This window comes from Dysidea avara, chromosome 1, assembly GCF_963678975.1.
Source record: "Dysidea avara chromosome 1, odDysAvar1.4, whole genome shotgun sequence".
Lineage (NCBI taxonomy): Eukaryota > Metazoa > Porifera > Demospongiae > Dictyoceratida > Dysideidae > Dysidea > Dysidea avara.
Genome location: NC_089272.1, coordinates 14,418,629 through 14,440,680, shown reverse-complemented (window position 1 = coordinate 14,440,680; position 22,052 = coordinate 14,418,629). Strand labels below are relative to the sequence as shown.

The 22,052-nt window shown below is 37.0% G+C and overlaps 1 protein-coding gene across 1 annotated transcript in view; it reads left to right on the top strand.

The window, feature by feature from the left end:
• The window catches only part of LOC136248669 (uncharacterized), a 45,001-nt gene extending 24,504 nt beyond the window's left edge, over positions 1-20,497 (top strand). Inside the window, exons 2-9 of the mRNA XM_066040450.1 lie at positions 3,279-3,364; positions 13,308-13,480; positions 17,225-17,384; positions 18,791-18,892; positions 19,650-19,733; positions 19,892-20,026; positions 20,144-20,206; positions 20,254-20,497. Coding sequence (XP_065896522.1) covers positions 3,292-3,364; positions 13,308-13,480; positions 17,225-17,384; positions 18,791-18,892; positions 19,650-19,733; positions 19,892-20,026; positions 20,144-20,206; positions 20,254-20,372 — 909 coding nt within the window. The 5' untranslated portion in view covers positions 3,279-3,291 and the 3' untranslated portion in view covers positions 20,373-20,497. The remainder of the gene's footprint in view (positions 1-3,278; positions 3,365-13,307; positions 13,481-17,224; positions 17,385-18,790; positions 18,893-19,649; positions 19,734-19,891; positions 20,027-20,143; positions 20,207-20,253) is intronic.
• Positions 20,498-22,052: the final 1,555 nt, after the last annotated feature.

Here is a 22,052-nt window from a genome sequence, read left to right as displayed (position 1 = left end):
GAATGCCAAACACTTTTAACAACAATATAATGTAAGAATTGTACAATAATGACTGTAATATAACAGCTATGAAAAGTTTTCCAGTGGCCCGCCATGGTAGCAAGTCTCACATGACGGCATGTATATTCATCCAATCCAAGCACAATGGGAGTAACACGTAAGTATGATGACAAGTTGGTATGACTCCATTTGTAGAATCCAGATGAGTGGGTGTGGCTCCAGTATGTCTAAACAGTTAACAAACATTCCTGTTATAAATACGTGCTAGTGTTGCAATATAATAGCATAGTATTTAAATGCAACAATACATAGTCTCCATTGCATCACTATCAAATGACACTAAGTGGAGGATATTGTTGCATCTCTAGTATGTACACTCTATCAGTACAACCTGTCTTAATGGCCACCAGTATAGAAAGATAACCTCTCTTGAAAAGCAAATTCCAATTGAGAATTTATACACTGTTACCTGCTTATTGAGTGAAGGTGGCAATAAACAAGTTCCACCGTAATTTGTACACATGATCTTATCTGTATATTCTGTCCGTGGATGAGATCCACTTGGCCAGGACAAAATGTGACCCAAATGTCCTGGATGATCCATACTCAACCCACTTATGACCCTGTGGCACAATAGAACTGAGTATAGAGAATACATATATATTTATTTCTAAGATGTGTGGATGTGTGGACACATTACAACACATTACATGTACATACAAGACATGGTACGTACTGTTTTAGCATTTCAAGTCACCACATTATGTACGGACCATTCAACAATGCTTCACAGTGCCCATCAGTGAACCTGAAGAAAAGTTACGAAAAATAAAAATTTACATAAGTACAATGAAACCTCATTAATATGGCCAGCTGTGGAACCAAAAATTTGGCCTGAATAACAAGGTGGCCTTATGAATGAGGTCATAAAGTACTGCTTAGCTATATTTGGGATCTACTAGAGGTGGCCAATATAATGAGGTGGTCTTATTAAAGAGGTGGCCACTAAGTGAGGTTTCACTGTACATACAGTTCACAATGGTGAACAATATTAATGGTTAACAGTATACACTGAAACCTGCAGGTCACTTGTGGAAGATTGCTCTCTACACAAAATGACACATTCAGAGATGGATGATACAATAACACATTGTGACTTCAATACTCGTGATGTGTCATTGCTTGGCAGCAACCATATACACGGCACTGCCAATGCACAACATCGCACATGCTTGTAGTTGTACACACAATTTTGCTCAAGATTTTACAAATTGATAATTAAGGGGTGTGGAAACTAGCTGCTCGCTCGAAAGACTGTGTGGCAGCTGTTTCCCTTCTGTACAAGTGGCCACCAAGACAGGTCCACTGTGGATGAAAGCCAGGCATTAGATATTTGGTATTTCATGTGTTGAAGGCATTCCAGGGCTTCCGGTAGTCTCAGATCTCACCAGTTTAACTCAGGCAGTGTTGTGGTCACCACTAAACCACTGGAATGCTGTGTTATGTGAAAAATATATCCTATGGATAATGACTTAATCACTTTCTTCATCAGGAGCTTATAAGGACCAATAGTGAAACTTTTTACACTTTGGGCTGACAGCCAACTGCCTAAGTCTGAAGCAGTGCCTTTGGTGCTCTAACAGATTGGCTGCCCCCTTTCTGCCAGCATTCACTGTCTCATACGTTGTCACACACTAAATCCATCTCTATAGCCTGTTAGAACAGTATGCTTCTTACCTTTTTTTAAGGCCGCATAATGCAGCCACCTCTTTAAAAGGCAAGGTCAGAAAATTTTGTCCCTACGGCCTGAATAATGACCAGTTTTCACTGTACCATTAGTGATTAGTGATCATGGATTTATTAAGATACTAAGATATACAAACGCTACAACCTCTAAATATAGCAGTAAATTTTTTACCCTGGTCCAATGTCTAATAATCGACTGTGACAAATACATGTTTATCATGATATGTGCTAATCGCCTTTTTACAATTAAGTTTTACAACACAAATACATGTATAATTAAACTCACTAATTGTGACTAAATCCCTTCAACACGAAAAGACAAGTAATGAGACAACCTTGGATACAACAGCCTCACAAGCCTATTCTGGTGCACTTATTTAGTAGTAATATAAATTTTAAAGGCATTTATTTACAACAGGACATAATTACGTGCCCCTCTAATGTCTCTGTACATACTTGCCTTTTCTTTACTATTCTCATTTCATTTCACAAGATCTCTTGGCAGGCGCGTAGCTTCTTCACTTGAATTAGTCAATGCTTGAAGTAGATCGAGAAACTCTAATAGAACAGTCACATTTCTACAAGTGCCATATTTTTATATTGTAAAGTGTGTAAGTAGCTAGTAATTTAAACTATACAATCCAATGCTAAGCAGAAGTTGCAACTATGCTAAATATTGATTGCAGTGTTACAGCTATTTTGTAACTGCTCTAATAGAGTATTTTGATCGTTTTAATGCCTTACAAGATGAAAGGCAAAGTGTTATTAAGGGTTTACTAGTTAAAATGGTTGTTAGTTGACTGCAGTTGCATGCCACTAACACGGCTGCCAAGAGAAATTAGGGGGCCCAGGGAAAAGAGTTAAAGATGGGCCCAGGGGCAAGGAAGGGTCTAGATCCTGACTGCTCTGTTAACTGCGACAAAAAGTAATGATATCATAATGCGGCCATGTATGAGGTGTGCAAGTTGTAAAATTAATATTAGCTAATCAGATAATACAATGTTATTGTTAAAGTGTTAATGAGAACTATGTGCTGCTAGTTTATAAGTGTGTGAGCATCTTCATAAATGCCACACAAATTTAATTCTCAATAAAGAATAAAGCAATGTGTATAGATTCTCTGATAGCAATAAATAGTTTGAGTTTGGCCGCTTTTCCTGTATACAGCAATGCTACGAACAAAGGAAAGGTGGCCAAACTCAAACTATTTATTGCTATCAGAGAATCTATACACATTGCTTTATTGAGAATTAAATTTGTGTGGCATTTATGAAGATGCTCACACACTTATAAACTAGCAGCACATAGTTCTCATTAACACTTTAACAATAACATTGTATTATCTGATTAGCTAATATGAATTTTACAACTTGCACACCTCGTACATGGCCGCATTATGATATCATTACTTTTTGTCGCAATTAACTCTGCTTTACTTGGACGAGCACTTTTTTACAGCTATAAGCTGTTTTTCATAATATTTGTAACCAAGTTTGTAAGTCTAAAATATCAATTGTTTTACATATTTGCAGGAAGAACTATAAAATGGACACAGTGATGATCATAATTGGAATAATAGTATCATCTCCATTGATACTTCTAGTTACTTCATATAGTGGTATGTTTATTATTTAATAATAGCTAAGTGAATTGTATTATCAAATTTAATTTATGTGGTAATGAGCTGTAATTGTTTTGTATAGACAGGGTGTATGATAATGAGAGCAAGAAAGAAACTTTATTCCATTTACACTGTGAAACTGTCTTCTATAATATACTATACAATAATAGGAAGTGGTTACTGAACCCAAAAGGTTTTCATTTTCCTGTCTAGTGGTTGCCCTGAACATTTGACTTTAGGGGACATGTCTAGTAGTCTTCCCAAGCATTCAACTTTAGGGTACGCAAAAGGAGTGTTAGTGTTAGGGCTGGGTTCAGCTTTTTTCAATATTAATTTTTTTTGCACATTTGGATAAAGCAACTATTAAACCTTCTTGCTGTGAAGTTTCACACCCATAGCTTCTTTTTCTTAGGAGATATGAATGATTATATCAGACCATGTAGTAATTTCGCATGCATGGGACAACCATTAACTTACAAATTGGGTGATTTGTTCAGGTGCTGGAATGGCTAAAACTTAGTCTTAGACAATAATACATGGGATTTAATTGCAGAAATGTACCAAGAATACTTCATTAAACTATCAGAAATTTATTTTAAAGTATTCTAGATGGTAAAAACGGAATTATTGGTAAACAAAGTGATTTGTCACCATTTTTCACCCTTAATCACTCACAGAACTCAATACATTACCATAAAAGTTAGTTTGTAATGTACAGGAGAGACAATTGGCCATATCTCAGGAATGCTTAAAGATATTAAGCTGAAATTTTGACACAAGATAGATGAGTACCCAGTACCTTATTTAAGCTATAAAACAGAAAATTGACCAATGTGCCAAAAAGGTAGGTTTTCCAAGATCAGGTCACATATATGGGGCTATAGTGGGGGGATTTGGCACAGCCGAATGTCAAATGCCTCATAGTAGGGCAAACTTATCGTATCAAATCTCCACTGTTGGCCTTAGTTGCAACACGGGGATTTACTCGGAATTTCGCACAGCATAGAAAATTACAACACAAAATACTTTGACACTTAATGAATGATTGTAAAATGCCCCATAGTGGGCAACAGTTTTTTGTCAATTCCCCCTGTAAAAGCCCCACTTGTGGCGGGGAAACACATTGATAGGTGCATTGTTGATTGGAAATTATAAGCGCCTGCTCAAAAAATGATCTGGTCCAGTTTGCACCAGTAAGTTGTTTTCAGCACCTTTATCAACACCCCGTGCATCAATGATGAGCTTGTGATATATGTAGACATTAGCGGGCTTCTCATATCATTAGCATGCTTCCAACAAAGGCAGTTATGACGTATGCCAAAAATCAACACCCAACACCACCTTGCTGGCTCTCTGAACTACTTGCTTTTATCGAGCCTGGCCTATATGATCTGGACCAGACCCTTTTAAGCAGGCACTCATAATTTCCAATCGATAAGTGCCATGGGAGAAAAATCAGTCTGGCCATGTGAGACTAAGCCAAAATTGCTTATTGAACTGACTTTCGGTTAGTACCCACTGCCATAGTATCATGTGTGTTCTGGATAGATAGGTATATATCACAGTGCATGGTATAAACTATAATGATGTTTATGATACCTGCATGAATATCAACTCGTAGACAAAGTAACCCTGTAATGAGTTCAGCTACAAAGAAACAACACTGTAGAAAGTCCAGTTACAAACAACCTACCTTATCAGCTAGAAACAAGTCACCCTGTAAAGTGATTAGCTAGAAACAAGTCAGCCGGCATAGACATAAGCTAGAATCATGCTATCAAGTCACCCTACAGAGAGTTCAGACTAAAACAAATCACCCTGTTGAGAGACCAGCTACAAACAAATCACCCTGTAGAGAGTTTAGCTACATACAAATTATCCTGTAGATAGTTCACCTACAAACAAATCACACTGTAGAGAGTTCAGCTGTCAAAATATCAGTGAAATCACCCTGTAGAGAAATCAGATAGACAAAGTAACACTGTAGATAGTTCAGCACCCTGTAGAAAATTTAACTACAAAGAAGTGAGATAAGCTAGAAACAATTCGAAAGATCAGCTATAATAAATGACTCACCATGTACACAGTTCAGCCAGAAAATAAATCACCCTGTAGAGAGATCAGTTAGTATCAAGTGGCTCTGTAGAAAGATCAGCTAGAAACAAATGACCTTGTAGAGAGATCGTCTAGAAACAAGTCACCCTGTTGAGAGATCAGCTAGAAATAGCTTACCTTGTAGAGAGTTTAGCTACTGTACATAAAACCACCCTGTAGAGAATTCAGCTAGACACAAGTTAGCCTGTAGAGAGATCAGCTAGAAGCAAGCCACCCTGTACAGAGATCAGCAAGCAACAAATCACCTTGTAAAGAGTTTGGCTACAAACAAATCATCCTGTAGAGAGTTCAACTACAAACAGATAACCCTGTAGAGAGTTCAGCTAGAAAAAAGACACCTGTAGACAGCTCAGCCACTAACAAGTCACCCTGTAGAGAGTTTGGCTACATTTCAAGTCATCCAGACAGAATCAGCTGCAAACCAGTTATCCTGCAGAGAAGAACTGGCATGTAATAATACCAAGAGTACATAATATTCTTTGCCTAAGAGAAACGCACTGCAATGGTGGTGCCACTGTAGCTGGAAACGTAAAAACGAATCTACTCCTTTTTGGCATTCAGTAAATAATTCCACAAATATTTTTCTGTGGTGTACTAAAATACCTTAAAGAAGCTGTCCATTTTTAAATAATTCAAGAACAAACTCTCGAAGGACCACTGGTAAAGACAACTCGTCCAGCTTGCAACGTGCAGCATAAATCAAAACAGAACATCAACTGAGTTCAAAAAACTGCACAGTCCTTGCCTCTCTTTCTTATTCAACACTTTCCGAGTCCGTTTCAGGGGCGGATCTAGGATTTATAAAAGGGGAGGGCTAACTCAAGGTACTAATCTGTTGGGTAGAGGTGTCACACTTCCCAGCATGCGAAGCATGCTGGAACTAGGGGGGTCTGGGGGCATGCCCCCCAGGAAAATTTTTGAAAAATAGATGCTAAAATACTGCAATTTGGAAACATTTCCACATAAAATTCATAATATTTTCTGCCTGTAGATATTTCATATACTACCTTTAGATTATAGGTATGGCTTTCTAAAGCATTTTGCTAATCAAAATGTTTGGGTAGGTACAGACAACCAAGTACATGATGCACCCCTCTCACAATTGCATAACATCGAATAGGTGCATGTTAGAATAATATAATGTTGAACGTGGAAAATTTTGAAATTTCAACAATACAAGATTGAATCTGAGAGCATTTTCAATGAAAATTGTGTACCTGAATTAAGTATTGCCATATATCAAGACACACGATAGTGTGTCGTGCGGCCCAAGAAGCCGGCGCGCCACACCGTGAGTATATTGACAGGAAGAACGAAAACGTCATTTTCACACCTTTGTATCTCGGTGATCACTTATCTGATTGGAACCAAATTTGCTGCACAGTTGCCCGCCAGCCAAGGGAGTCTACATTCCAAATTTAAAGGAAATCGCTCAAGCCATTTCCGAGATACGAGCTGCCAAAGTTTCGTTTTTTTTTCTTCGTTTTTTTTTTTCTTCTTCGTCTTTTCGCACACTTGCAAAAATTGCTATAACAAGCAAACGCGTACTCCGATCGCCTTGAAATTTGGCACACAGAAAGGGAGTCCAAAGGCGAATCCTAGCATCAAATTTGGTACAAATCCGATGAATGGTTCAGGAGTTATGACCGATTATTCGCGTAAAACAAGATCGATTATGTTGTCACGCCTACAGGATAAACCGCTTCATGGAATGAGTTGAAAATTGCTATGTAGATGGAGTAACCATCGTAGGAGTGCCTTTTGGTGGTTTGAAAGGAATTCAGATAAAGACCACGGAGATATGACACAAAACCCAACCTGTGTCACAATTACGCGATCGATTTTTATGAATAAAAAAGTATTAGTTTTCACGCCTACCAGGCAAACCGCTTAGAGCAATGAGCTGAAAATCGGTGTATATCTGGAATAATCTTCACAGAAAGTTCTTGCAGTAGTACAGAAGAATCGGATTACAAACCACTGAGTTATGATTCGAAAGCCAACTCCGTGTAGCAAATGAGAGATCGATATACTCTAATAGAACAGTCACCCTAATAGAGCATTCGGCTAATTTATTTACTCCATTATAGAATTTTATTGCATCACAAGTTATTCTGTAGGGAGTTCAGCTGCAAACAGTTAATCTTATAGACAGTTCAGCAAGAAGACAGTCACCATGTGGAGAGTTAAGCAAATATATCACTATAGAGATTCAGAACATTACAAGTCACACTGAAGAAAGTTCAGCTATAAACAAGTCATGCACTGTGTAGAGAATTCAGCTACAATTAAGTCACTCTCTAGAGAATTCAGTTACACAGAATTCAGCTACACACAAGTCACTGTGGAGAGAGTTCAGCTACAAACAAATTACCCTTAAGAGTGATCAGCTACAAACAAAACACTTTGCAGGGTGTTCAGCTGCAACATATCAACCTTTAGAGCAATCAGCAATGAACAAATCAACACAAATCTACCTGTAGACAGATCAGCTAGAAACAAATCACCCTGAAGAGAGTTCAGCTACAAAAAAATCACCCTGTAGAGACATCAGCTAGAAACTAGACACAATGTAAGGAGTTCAGCTACAAGCAATCAACCTGTAGAGAGTTCAGCTAAAACAAATCAACCTGCAGAGAGATCAGCTACAAACAAATCAACCTGCAGAGAGATCGGCTACAAACAAATCAACCTGCAGAGAGATCAGCTACACACAAATCACCCTGTAGAGAGATCAGCTAGAAACTACACACAATGTAAGGAGTTCAGCTACAAACAAATCACCCTGTAGAGAGATCAGCTACAAACTAGACACAAAATAAGGAGTTCAGCTACAGGTAAATTACCCTGTAGAGAGTTCATCTACAAACAATCAACCTGTAGAGCAATCAGCTAGAAACAAATCACCCTGAAGAGAGGTCAGCTACAAAAAATCACCCTGTAGAGAGATCAGCTAGAAACAAATCACCTTGAAGAGAGGTCAGCTACAAAAAAATCACCCTGTAGAGAGATCAGCTACAAACAAATTGCCCTGTAGAGAGATCAGCTACAAACAAAACACCCTGTAGAGAGTTCAGCAACAAAGAAACCACCATGTAGAGAGTTCAGCTACCAACAAATTACCCTGTAGAGAGATCGGCTACAAACAAATCAGCCTGTAGAGAGTTCAGCTAAAACAAATCAACCTGCAGAGAGATCAGCTACACACAAATCAACTTATAGAGAGATCAACTACAAACAAATCACCCTGTAGAGAGATCAGCTAGAAACTACACACAATGTAAGGAGTTCAGCTATAAATAAATCACCCTGTAGAGAGTTCAGCTAAAACCAATCAACCTGCAGAGAGATCAGCTACAAACAAATCACCTTTTAGACAGTCAGCTACAAATAAATTACCTTGTAGAGAGATCGGCTACAAACAAATCAACCTGCAGAGAGATTAGCTACACACAATTCAACTTGTAGAGAGATCAGCTACAAACAAATCACCCTGTAGAGAGATCAGCTAGAAACTAGACACAATGTAAGGAGTTCAGCTACAAGCAAATCACCGTGTAGAGAGTTCAGCTACAAACAAACCAACCTGTAGAGCGATCAGCTAGAAACAAATCACCCTGAAGAGAGGTCAGCTACAGAAAATCACCCTGTAGAGATATCAGCTAGAAACAAATCACCCTGAAGAGAGGTCAGCTACAAAAAAAATCACCCTGTAGAGAGATCAGCTAGAAACAAATTACCCTATAGAGAGATCGGCTACAAACAAATCAACCTGCAGAGAGATCAGCCACACACAAATCAACTTATAGAGAGATCAACTACAAAGAAATCACCCTGTAGAGAGATCAGCTAGAAACTACACACAATGTAAGGAGTTCAGCTACAAATAAATTACCCTGTAGAGAGCTCATCTAAAACAAATCAACCTGCAGAGAGATCAGCTACAAACAAATCACCTTTTAGATAGTTCAGCTACAAATAAATTACCTTGTGGAGAGATCGGCTACAAACAAATCAACCTCCAGAGAGATTAGCTACACACAATTCAACTTGTAGAGAGATCAGCTACAAACAAATCACCCTGTAGAGAGATCAGCTACAAACTAAACACAATGTAAGGAGTTCAGCTACAAGCAAATCACCGTGTAGAGAGTTCAGCTACAAACAAACCAACCTGTAGAGCGATCAGCTAGAAACAAATCACCCTGAAGAGAGGTCAGCTACAGAAAATCACCCTGTAGAGATATCAGCTAGAAACAAATCACCCTGAAGAGAGGTCAGCTACAAAAAATCACCCTGTAGAGAGATCAGCTAGAAACAAATCACCCTGAAGAGAGGTCAGCTACAAACAAAACACTTTGCAGAGAATTCAGCTACAAACAAATCAGCTTGTAGAGAGATCAGTTACACACAAATAAACCTGTAGAGAGATAAACTAGAAACAAATCACCCTGTAGAGAGTAGCTACAAGCAAAACACCCTGTAGAGAGTTCAGCAACAAAGAAACCACCATGTAGAGAGTTCAGCTACAAACAAATCACCTTATAGAGAGTTCAGCTACAAACAAATCACCCTGTAGAGAGATCAGCTAGAAACTAGACACAATGTAAGGAGTTCAGCTACAAGCAAATCACCCTTTAGTAAGTTCAGCTACAAACAAATCAACCTGCAGTGAGATCACCTACAAAAAAGCACCTTGTACAGAGTTTAGCTACAAACAAATTACCCAATAGAGAGATTGGCTACAAACAAATCAACCAGTAGAAAGATCAGCTACACACAAATCAACTTGTAGAGAGATCAGCTACAAACAAATCACCCTGTAGAGAGATCAGCTAGAAACTAGACACAATGTAAGGAGTTCAGCTACAAGTAAATCACCCTGTAGAGAGTTCAGCTAAAACAAATCAACCTGCAGAGAGATCAGCTACAAATAAATCACTTTACAGACAGTTCAGCTACAAACAAATTACCTTGTAGAGAGATCGGCTGCAAATTAATCAACCTGCAGAGAGATCAGCTACACACAAATCAACTTGTAGAGAGATCAGCTACAAACAAATCACCCTGTAGAGAGATCAGCTAGAAACTAGATACAATGCAAGGAGTTCAGCTATATACAAGCAAAATCACCCTTTAGTGAGTTCAGCTACAAACAAATCAACCTGCAGTGAGATCACCCACAAAAACGCACTTGTACAGAGTTCAGTTACAAACAAATCACCCTGTAGAGAGATCAGCAACAAAGAAACCACCATGTAGAGAGTTCAGCTGCAAACAAATCACCCAGTAGAAAGATCAGCTAGAAGAAGTTACCTTGTAGAGAGTTCAGTTACAAAGAAACCATCATATAGAGAGTTCAGCTACAAAGAAATTACCCCGTAGAGAGTTCAGCTAAAAGAAGTCACCTTGTAAAGATACAAAGAAACCATCATGTACAGAGTTCAGCTACAAAGAAACTACCTGTACAGAATTCAACTACAAACAAATTACCCTGTATAGAGATCAGTTAGAAGAAGTTACCTTGTAGATAGTTCAGCTACAACAATTCACCCTGTAGAAAGATCAGCTAGAAGAAGTCACCTTGTAGAGTGTTCAGTTACAAAGAAACCATCATGTAGAGAGTTCAGCTGCAAACAAATCACTCTGTAGAGAGTTCAGCTACAAAGAAACCGCCATGTAGAGAGTTCAGCCTCATACAAACTACCTTGTAGAGAATTCAACTACAACAAATCACCCTGTAGAGAAGAAGTTACCTTGTAGAGAGTTCAGCTACAAAGAAACCACCTAGTAGAGAGTTTAGCTGCAAACAAATCACCTGTAGATAGTTCAGCTAGAAACAAATCACCCCGTAGAGAGATCAGCTGGACGAAGTCACCTTGTAGAGAGTTCAGCTACAAAGAAACCATCATGTAGAGAGTTCAGCTGCAAACAAATCACCCTACAGAGAGTTCAGCTACAAAAAATCACCCTGTAGAGAGTTCAGCTAGACGAAGTCACCTTATAGAGAGTTCAGCTACAAAGAAACCATCATGTAGAGAGTTCGGCTACAAAGACACCACCATGTAGAGAGTTTAGCTGCAAACAAATCACCTGTAGAGAGTTCAGCTAGAAACAAAATACCCTGTAGAGAGACCAGCTAGAAGAGGTTACCTTGTAGAGAGTTCAGCTACAAAGAAACCATCCTGTATATAGTTCAGCTATATTTCAAGTCACCCAGTAGAGAGATCAGCTGCAAAAAAATATCCTGTGGGGAATAATGGGCATTTAATAAATATATGTATATAATTTGTATAATTACTAATGAAATCAAAAATAATTGAAGTACTAAAAGTCTTCTTTAAGTTCTTTTCTTCTTCCTGTAGTAAAGAAAAAAACACATGGGTTAAAAAAGCCCCAAAGCCAGCCATAGGCCGGCTTTGCAGTATACAAATACAAAAAGAAGTGATATCTAATCAAAAACAACCAAGCTGTGAAAAAAGGTGCGGCCCCCAAAAAGGCCATGGTGAAAAAAGATGTGAAATCCAAGGTGGCGGCCAAGAAATGGCTGTGATGGTAGGTTAATGGTTACATTTTAATAACGACAATTCAGGTGAATTTTGTGCCGCTTGGTCTTGGCACCAAATTCACCTGAATTGTTGTTATTAAAATGTAACCATTAACCTACCATCACAGCCATTTCTTGGCCGCCACCTTGGATTTCACATCTTTTTTCACCATGGCCTTTTTGGGGGCCGCACCTTTTTTCACAGCTTGGCTGTTTTTGATTAGATATTAACTACACAAGTGGATGAATGAAGCCCTTTAAACAAACCAATGCACTTCATTGCATATATGTATAGGTGCAGGCAGATTTGGAAAAATTCCTTAACAGAACCAACTACATGTTTCCAGTGAATGTTCTATTAGAGTAGTTAGCTGACTGCTCTATTAGAGTATCTCGATCTTGTACACCTCCAATGCTGATCCGGGTCCTTGTTACATAAACTTTAGCATAAATCCACTGACAATACCTTGGAAAGATGTTTATAAGGTGGTTTTATGAGTATTTGTATTATTAGTGATCATATAATTATGCTAAGACAAAATTTCATTATAATACTCAGCATATTGATCACGTAAAGCCTAAATATGAAGAGGGGGGGGGGGGGCTTACGCCCCCAAAGCCCCCCCCCCCCCCCCCCGGATCCGCCCCTGCGTTTATGTGTAGAAGGCTGGCTGGTTGATTGCTGATCGGTGTCCGTTGGCAGTTATGCATTCTTACGTGCCTACTTGCTGGTCAATCGTTCAGAGTCGTCACACTTTGTTTCCTTCCTAGTACGTTTGGCAGGGAGCTTGCTGATTTGCTCAGTACCGTCACTAAAGTTCCTCTGCTTACTCGGAGTCCATTTGGCAGGGAGCTTGCTAGTGCCGTCACTACACTTCGTCTGTTTACGAGTCCGTTTGACAGAGAGCTTGCTAGTTTCATCAGAGTCGTCCGTGTTAGACTTCACCTCCTTTCGAGTTTTGACACTCCTGGACCTCGACGCCATTTTTATCGTTCACGTGCGTAGTTTGTAATTTGTGAATCCCGCGGGCCAGCGCGTGTGAACCATGGATTATCAACACCATCAAAAGAGCCAACGGTCTTTACGTGCTCATTTTTGATAGCACATATGGAAGTTAGACACTCTCCTCTTTATTATGTACTCTTGATATTCAAATACATATAAAACTTGTATAATTACTGATAAAATAAAAAAATCTGCTACCTAATGGGCAGTTTTGTACAGTTTGGCTGTTTTGGAATTGCTGTGACAATGAAAAATTTTAAATTGTTTTCCAGGTTTTCAGAATCCCCAAGTGGCACTGACATGTTCCAGTGGACCAACGAATAATATAGTGAATGTGACATGGAGTCCAGTACATGAAGATCATGATTCAGTAGAGGACATTTTAAAGCAAGAAAAACTTCAGTGGTGCAAAATCAAAATAAATTGTAGAAATGGACAAAATAAGGTTAGAAAGTTCCAATGTACGTAATGTAATAAGCAATTATTTTACCATATAAATTTCCCCTCATTATGACATCAGAAATATAGGATACAACTTCTTCTATCCTTTAAATCCTCTGACTGTTCTATTACAACTTTATATAATAATAATAATAATAATTTTATGACCTCACATTAATGGGTATATTACAATTGGAGGAAAGGTGAAGAAGGAAATAAAGTCATTATCAATTAATGTTATCCTTAAAACCATCTAATGAGCTGCAATCAATAATACAGGTGTATGTGATGGTAAATTGTTTCAGAGCTTGATTGTGTGGACAGGTTGAAGCTAAATTTATAAGGATCTACATAGACTGCTGGATGTGTGTATTAAAGATGGTTTCCTTTTGATGGTCTTGATGGCTAAAAAATGTAAACAAGTAGTGGAATATTAACAATTTCATGAATAATTCTGTTAAACGTAATCAAACAAGCTTTCTTGAGTTGTGTCACAGTGCTGGACGACTGCAATTTTGACAACATGGATGCAACACTACTGGTGTGGCGATAATCTGAATGAGCACCAAGATGCTGAACTGAATCTAGCTGTTTAATGGCACGATTAGTGTGAGGAGCCCATTCTGATATACAGTGGAATAGTCCATGATAGGCTTAGATACAATTCAGATTTAACTTTATGCTGACAACAGCTGAAATTACTGCGAAGGAAAAAGAGTGTAGAGTTTGCTATCTTACCATTGTGGCCATTAAATGATAACCTAGAATCTTTTATGATACCTTTAATACTTTGCTGTGTTGACTGATGCTGGAGGAAGGTAATGCAAAGTGTATCTTTAATCAATGTCCTCCTTTTCAAAGGTACTCTTAGAACACTGCATTTATCGATATTCAGTAACATTTTCCATCCGTTCTCCTATTCTTCAAGATTTAATAAATCACTCTGTACAACACAGTAGCTGCATCAGCAGAGGAGTCAATAATAGTTTATATAAAATACAATCATCTGCATACAATTGGCATGTTGAGGTGATATATATGCAGGTGTAGTTAGGGATGTCATTGACATAAGGTAGAAGCAGCAGGGGTCCCAAAACTGAGTCTTGAGGCACACCACTCACCAAATTTGCATTGCAAGAACAACTACTGCCACAAATGACCTGCTGCATATAATTTGATCAATGATAAAAAGGATTGAATCCAGAGTAGAACAGAGTTCCTAATACCATAATGTTTAAGCAATAGAAGTGAATTACAGTGGGGTACTCAATCAAATGCTTTACTAAAATCCATAAAAATTACAGTACAGCACATTGACTTTTATTGCTTATGTTATACATGTGGCTTGGCTTCATGCTGCAGCCAGTCAGGCAGGCAGCAGAATTCTTCTTTAGTTTGTGAAATTTATCTCATCGTCAAACGTCCTTTTCAGTATAGATTGCTAGAATAGTTTGTTAATCTGCATATCATTCTGACCTGGACTCTGAAGTCTGAAGATGACTCAGTCTAGGTAGCGCTTTGGACTAATAATTCCAATGCTGGAAATAAATTGTGTATGATGTTTGCTGTGTGGTAAGCACAGTTCATAATTATATGTGAAGGATCTTATTGAACAGGAACCAAGAGAATTGGGTTAGTGCTAACAGACTTGTAGCTGGCCACCAATCAATAATTCACATCCATGCACCATTTGTCTTAATGTCATAGAAAATGGTGGATACGATTTGTTGATTGGTGGCTAGCTACATTCACTAAATCCAGTATTTTTTTGCTTCTCCAATAAGAGACTTCACATACAATTATGAACTTTGCATACCACAAAACAAAAATCATGCACAATTTATTCCATGTTATATCAGCATTAGAATTACTAGTCCAAAGTGCTACTTAGACTGACAAACCACAGGTTCCAATATTATACCCCAAAAAATAAGTAGCGAATACTGTGGCAAACAGTGTAAATTTTAGTGACCGTCACAATAAAATTCCTGTGACGCTTGCTATTTGCCACAGTATTCAATACTTATTTTTACAGTGTATCCCAACACATACTACTAATAGCATGGGTAGCAGTGAAATTTGAGATAAATACCACAAGTGTTGCATTCAAAATGTGTAAAATTTCACAAGGTGAAGCAGAATTTAATTTCCATTTTCAATGCAACAAGAGTGGTATTTATCCCAAATTTCACTGCTATACCCAGTTAATACATGTACCACACTTGCTACATATGCGCATACTGTGCATTAGCATTGCTATGTACACAATCTGTCACTATGTACTAAACACATGTCAACATTAATTGGCACTACATTGTTAACATAAATTCTAGCCGCTGAAATTGCAATTACAACTTTTTCACTGCTACCAGTGAAATAAAGGATAAACTTCACTTCTACTACACTGTAAAAACGATTTTGTCATTTTAACAATTTTTTGTTATAATCGTTCTCTAATTTCTAGTTTGGCCAATTTTTTGCATCCAAACAACAAATTACAAAACGGTGGTAACAAACAATTTGTTAAAATGACAAAATCGTTTTACAGTGTATTGAGACTTTTGTAAGGGCAGTGAAACAGGTATGGTATTATGAATGGTATCGTATCGTTCCACTTTTGTCTAAGTCTAAGCAGTGTTTTTGGACTAGTTAGTTTCAGTACTGACATAAAGATGGAGTTAGTATTGGAGTTAGTAATTGTTGTAGGAGGTCATTCACGATTGTTATCTCACACCATGGACCTGGTAAAGTAACGCCCCTGGCCTTTATTAGGACAGGCGTTTATGGTATTTATTTAGGTTTTTAGGGCCTCAACATATGTGACAACATGTGTCATTATTGAACTGGACAAGATGCATGGTTTACTGAGTTTAGCTTTCTTCAGTATTATGATAAAGAAATGTTTTGTCACATTTTCCACAGGGAGCAGAAAATACATAGATTATACAACAAGCTTTTGTAAATTTAATATTAATATTAACTGGTTGATCTACCAATACTGCATTGTCGGTAGCTTTCAATAAATGGAAATATGGACTGACAAAAATTTTAAGCTGGATACTAGCTATAAGACTACTGATTATTTGTAACAAATTTTCTGTCCAAATTATCATAATTTTCATTCTGAAGCATCTAAATTTCAAAACATTTTACTATACTGGGGGGACATGCCCCCAGACCCCCTAGAGTGCAAAATGCTTTGCATTTTACAAGCACAGTGTGCAGTGACTTATCCCTGTCAAGTATATTATAACAGTTTGGCCCACCCAATGTTAAAAAAAGAACCGGCCCTGCTTCCACAATATATATATATATATTTTATTGATTTTACTTATCACTCAGGTTCTTTGAGCATGATACGATTGGTAATTTTAATGGCACCATATCTAATATGAAATAGTATGAATTAAGTTGTACCACACATGAATAAATTCAATGATAAAGATATTAATGGTGGAAAATTAGATGATGTTTATGTTAGTAAAGCGGCTAAGCAATAAAATCATTCACTTGTTTTTGTACAAATTGGTATAGCCACTTTCTTATATTATTAGATGCCTTGTATTAGAGCCAAAATGTCAAAAGCAGTAACCACACAGTTGATGCTCAGAAGTTTAATATAACTAGTTAAATAAAATACTTAGCTGAAAAATTTGTGTATACAAATTGTATATAACAAACTATATTAATTTTAAATATAATTTATAATATAAGTGCAACAGTATGTGTGTATTGTTTCATAATATAGGTCAACATGCTAAAATGTGCAGCTCATAATTTCAATCCTGTTTATGAGTGGACATCAGTTCCTGCATCAGAAAATTTTTGCAGTGTAACAGTTTTGTATAGAGACTTCTATGATTCAGACAGAACAGTGTTTCACACAATGAAGGAATGTTACTTCAGAAGTGAGTACAATGTAACATGTTTGCATGTACTAGCAACAAGCCTAGTCTGTTACACATACTTTAGTGCAACCAGGCATAAACTCCCAAAAGTTTTTACTCGCCCACCCACGCATTCATTTTATACCCCACTTTACAGTGTCCATTATTCTTTCAACAAATGCTCTGTTCATTAGTATTTTATAATTCACTGCTTTTATTGTGGTTATACATGTTTGCAGTGTTTCAAAGCACACATTGCTAAAAGATCCATAATCTGTGTTCATGATATCATAAAACAAAATTTCTAAAATCCTCATACTATGAATTTCAGCAAGTCTACCTTCTTACAGAAAATAATGAGTAAATGTACAAACTAGGAAGTATGTGAAGCTAGATACGTTGTTTTGAAACCCAATGGACATTACAAAAAATAACTTACATTTTATTTTAAATCTGGTACTACAAAATGTCAGGCTGAATGAGAGCTTACCTAAGTTACAAAATTATTGCTTAAGTATAAAAACTAGATATGAAAACTAACAGCCATAAATATACAAATCTTAGCATAATTTTTGCCATGGTAACCTGTGTACAAATTAATATGTACAGACACATGAGTTCAAAAAAAAGAATTAAGATGTCTGGTGTAGATCTGTGTTTGTGATAAAAATATGAGATTTAACTTTTGGAAGTTTATGCATGGTTGTACTATTGCAGCTAATTTTGTGATGACAAGTTGGGTTGACAAATATTATATTATTTCATAATTTGCAACTTAAAGCAATTTAGTGACTGTTCAGGATTACAAATTATAGCTATTTGTGGTGTCATAAAGTCATCCTCAAAATTAGGATTCTGGATATTAAAATACTGTGCAATAATCATTAAAAGTGATATCAGATGTATCACAGGGTTATAGTAGAGTTGTGTTGCTTTTTTTCATACTATTACAGCATCTACCTTTTGAATATAGTTTGGCACCATATACATCAACATAGGCAGTGGAAGAGGAGGTAACTAAAAGCTGTATTGTGCAATAGTCATCACGTGAACTCCTGCAAGGTTTCCAGAAACTGGGCAATCACTATCGAGATACTCTAATAGAGCAGTCACCCCAAAATAGCAGTCACCCTAATACAATAGTCAAGCATGTATTAAAATAGATAGCATTTTATTGACAGCTAAATCCACCAAAAATGCCCCCAAATTCAATCTCCTGATTCATATTTTCCAGGGGGGGCATGCCCCCAGACCCCCCTAAAATTAGCATACTTTGTATGCTGGGTGTGTTTTGCACACTTACTACTACTACCAACATAAATTTTGGGCACCCCCAACTCTACCACCCTTCCACTTCCTATGATTAAATTGTGTCTGTATTAATTAGGTGCTCTTGCACATGCACATTGAATAATGCACAAATACAGGTAATTCTACTGTTACCAAAATGTCACCTACATCAACACTTGCTGATATTGATGTCTCCACCTTTCTACAAATATCATCTACTTTAACAATGGACAGGATATGTAAGTATTTGAATTAACTTGAATTGTTTAGTGCATGCAGGGTAATTACATACACACATACAACTAAACTAATTGATAGCTTAAAATCAGGGGTCTATAAAATATATTTTAACTGCTTGAATACGCTTGACCACTTTCTAGAAACTTAAGAAATCACCCTGAAGTTACCCCTGTAATTAACTTGTAATTTGCTATCATGCCCACGAAAATAGGGAATGTATGTGGGCACATAAAATTTACATACTTTTCTGAAACGTTCATGACTCATAACATTTTATGTTGTTATGCTGTGGTCATTTAAAAGACAAGATGCAAAATGCAAATACTCTATTCAAAAGCAGAGATGTGACCTCTGGGTGTGTGTGTGTGTGTGCGTGTGTGTGTGTGTGTGTGTGTGTGTGTGTTTGTGTGTGTGTGTGTGTGTGTGTGTGTGTGTGTGTGTGTGTGTGTGATGGGCTGTAGTTTGCACCCCCATGCCTTATTTCCATATTCCTGGTCTCATTTATTACACTACTATGTTTTGATTGACAAAATAATATAATTTTTTAAAAAATCACTTTCAACCAGTCCTAAGACTTCTCTGTATTTTTGTATGCATACAAGAACATTATTATTGTATAAAATATTTACAATAAACTACATATGTCTGAATTGGTGCATGCATCATGTCACTGATGTGCATAAATATTTTCAATAATTGTTGGTGTGGATAATATGCACTTGTGCATGTATTATATTATTGAATCCACATGTACAGGTAATTCTACTCTTCTGGAACTGTCACCCACATCAACCATTTATACAGACGTCTCCACCATTCTGCCTACAATGGACATACAATGTAAGCACAAAAATGCATCCTTTTGAGATCACAATAAGTTTTTAAGATTGTTTTACATTATCACAAAATCCACTCATAGCTAATATGGTAGCTACTGCTGTAGCTACTTCAAGTCTGACAGAAAATTTTCTGATTGATCATTTTAACTTATTCTGTAGATAATGCTACTAAAACTCCAACCGATTCAAGTCCAACTATACTGTCACCCACTTTGGTGCCAATACCATCAGATACTGTTGTAATTACCTCAAATGTAATGGACCACTCTACTAGTACTGTAACAATTATGACAGGTATGTTAAGATGAGGTGTTTGATTAGTAATGTAGTAGTCACATCTGTGTAGGTTAGTGTGTACCAATGTATATTAAAGCGTATATTACACTAAGTGCTTGTCATGTATATCATTAGTAACTTCAACACCAACTTCATCAACTAGTGTCTCCAGTGCTGGTAATATCCTTACACTTGCAGGTATGTAGTGCCCTAGAGCAGTATTGAATTATGTAATTCATGCACAGGATTTCTTCTGTCAACTTCTCTGATTGCAGCATCTATAATTTCTGTGACTACAATGGCTGGTGCAATTATTTATTGCAGTCTAGTATTGGCTAAAAGCAAGCGGAATGCAAAGTTTTAGTGTGTGATCTTAATAATTAACACTAAATACTCACACCTAACAGAACACTTTTCCTAATAACATTTATTAATATAACTACTGTTATTGTAAGTTACCCTTTTTGTTACTTTTGTTTACAAATATTAGATTACTCTCTGGACTTGACAATTTGCTGGAAAACACTTCTGGCAACATTCTACATATTGTTATTAAGATAGATTGTGCAAAACAAAATGTGATCGGGCCACACATAGCTCATAGCTCGCTACACACTGTTCTAATACACTGACTGCTTTAATAGAGTGACTGCTCTATTAGAGTGATTCAATTGTTAATAAACAATTCAAAGTTGTAGGTTCAATACGATTTTACAGACCAGGATGAGTAGTGTGGTGCTTGTTTTCCTTCACATAAAATAATACTGCTACTCTAACATTCACAAAAGGAGACCATGTTGGTGCTGGTCTGATGTGGGAAGTCATATGTACAAAAATTGTTTGACTATGTCAATTAATATAAACAACTACTTTGGTTTGGGTGATGCAGTGGCCATTATTATTCTCTCATCAGTTGTGACCCACACTGTTTATTCCAATTACAAGTACAAATGCGTACTAAATGTACAATACCGAAAGAAAATATCTGCAGTGAAGCCTCTCTAATCTGACATTCAATGGGAAGCGTAAAAATTAATTTTTGCTGGATTTTAAGGAGATTGTTGGATTAGACTACTCCAAAAAATTCCTTGTTTCCCATTTTATTGACCTCAAAAATACATGTGGGTGGGTGGTCCATTATCCATTATAAATATTTCCACTTACTTACAAAATTCATAACTAATTTACAGGTAAGAATACAGTAGAAATTTTTAAACTAAGAACCTGAACAGTGAAAAGCTAGCTCAATGGGCTTTCTGAATGTTAAACTAGTTACTCAGGGGCGGATGTAGGGAGGGGGGAAGCTGTAGCCCCCTCTTTTCTTTCTAAGATAGTACTTGGCCAATAAAACCCTAATCTTCTACGTGTATCAAAAGCAGACTTAATTCAGAAACTATGCATCACTACCAACACAAATAATGTCTATGTAACTATACATATTGCTCAACTCTGCTCCATAGCTTCCTTTCTTTAAGACCCTTCAAAAACAAATTTCGATTGTGGGTTGCATCTCCAGTTACAAAAGTTTTAATTGTGGGTTTTGTTTTATTCAGATGATTAGCAGTGTTTTCCACTATGGCTATAAGAGGTGATCAGTGTGGTCTTTATATTTAAAATGAACTACATGATTCAAAAAGTGTTAGTTGGTTTAATTGGTTAGATTTATCAGCTTCACTATAATATGTAGCTAGCTGCCAACTCAGCCATTTTAGCAAACTATAGACTTTTGGCAATTTGCAGTCTCATAAGGCAGCTATAGCATATTCACCCACTTTTGTCTTTGAATGTAAAATCTGTATCAGTTACCTTCTGATATGACCCCATACTGTGGGTTATGGTCCTGATCATGACATTTATAGCTAGCCTATAGTTCAGTCTTCATAACCCGGCAGATATAATATGTTGACTATCACAACAACAAAATTCAGAAAGCCCATAAACTCAAATATAGTTGCACTTTGCTAAGAATTGCAAATGGACTAGCTAATAGCTACTAGTACCCTTCACTGCATTCTGCTTTTCAGTACACTTTATTGGTGTCATG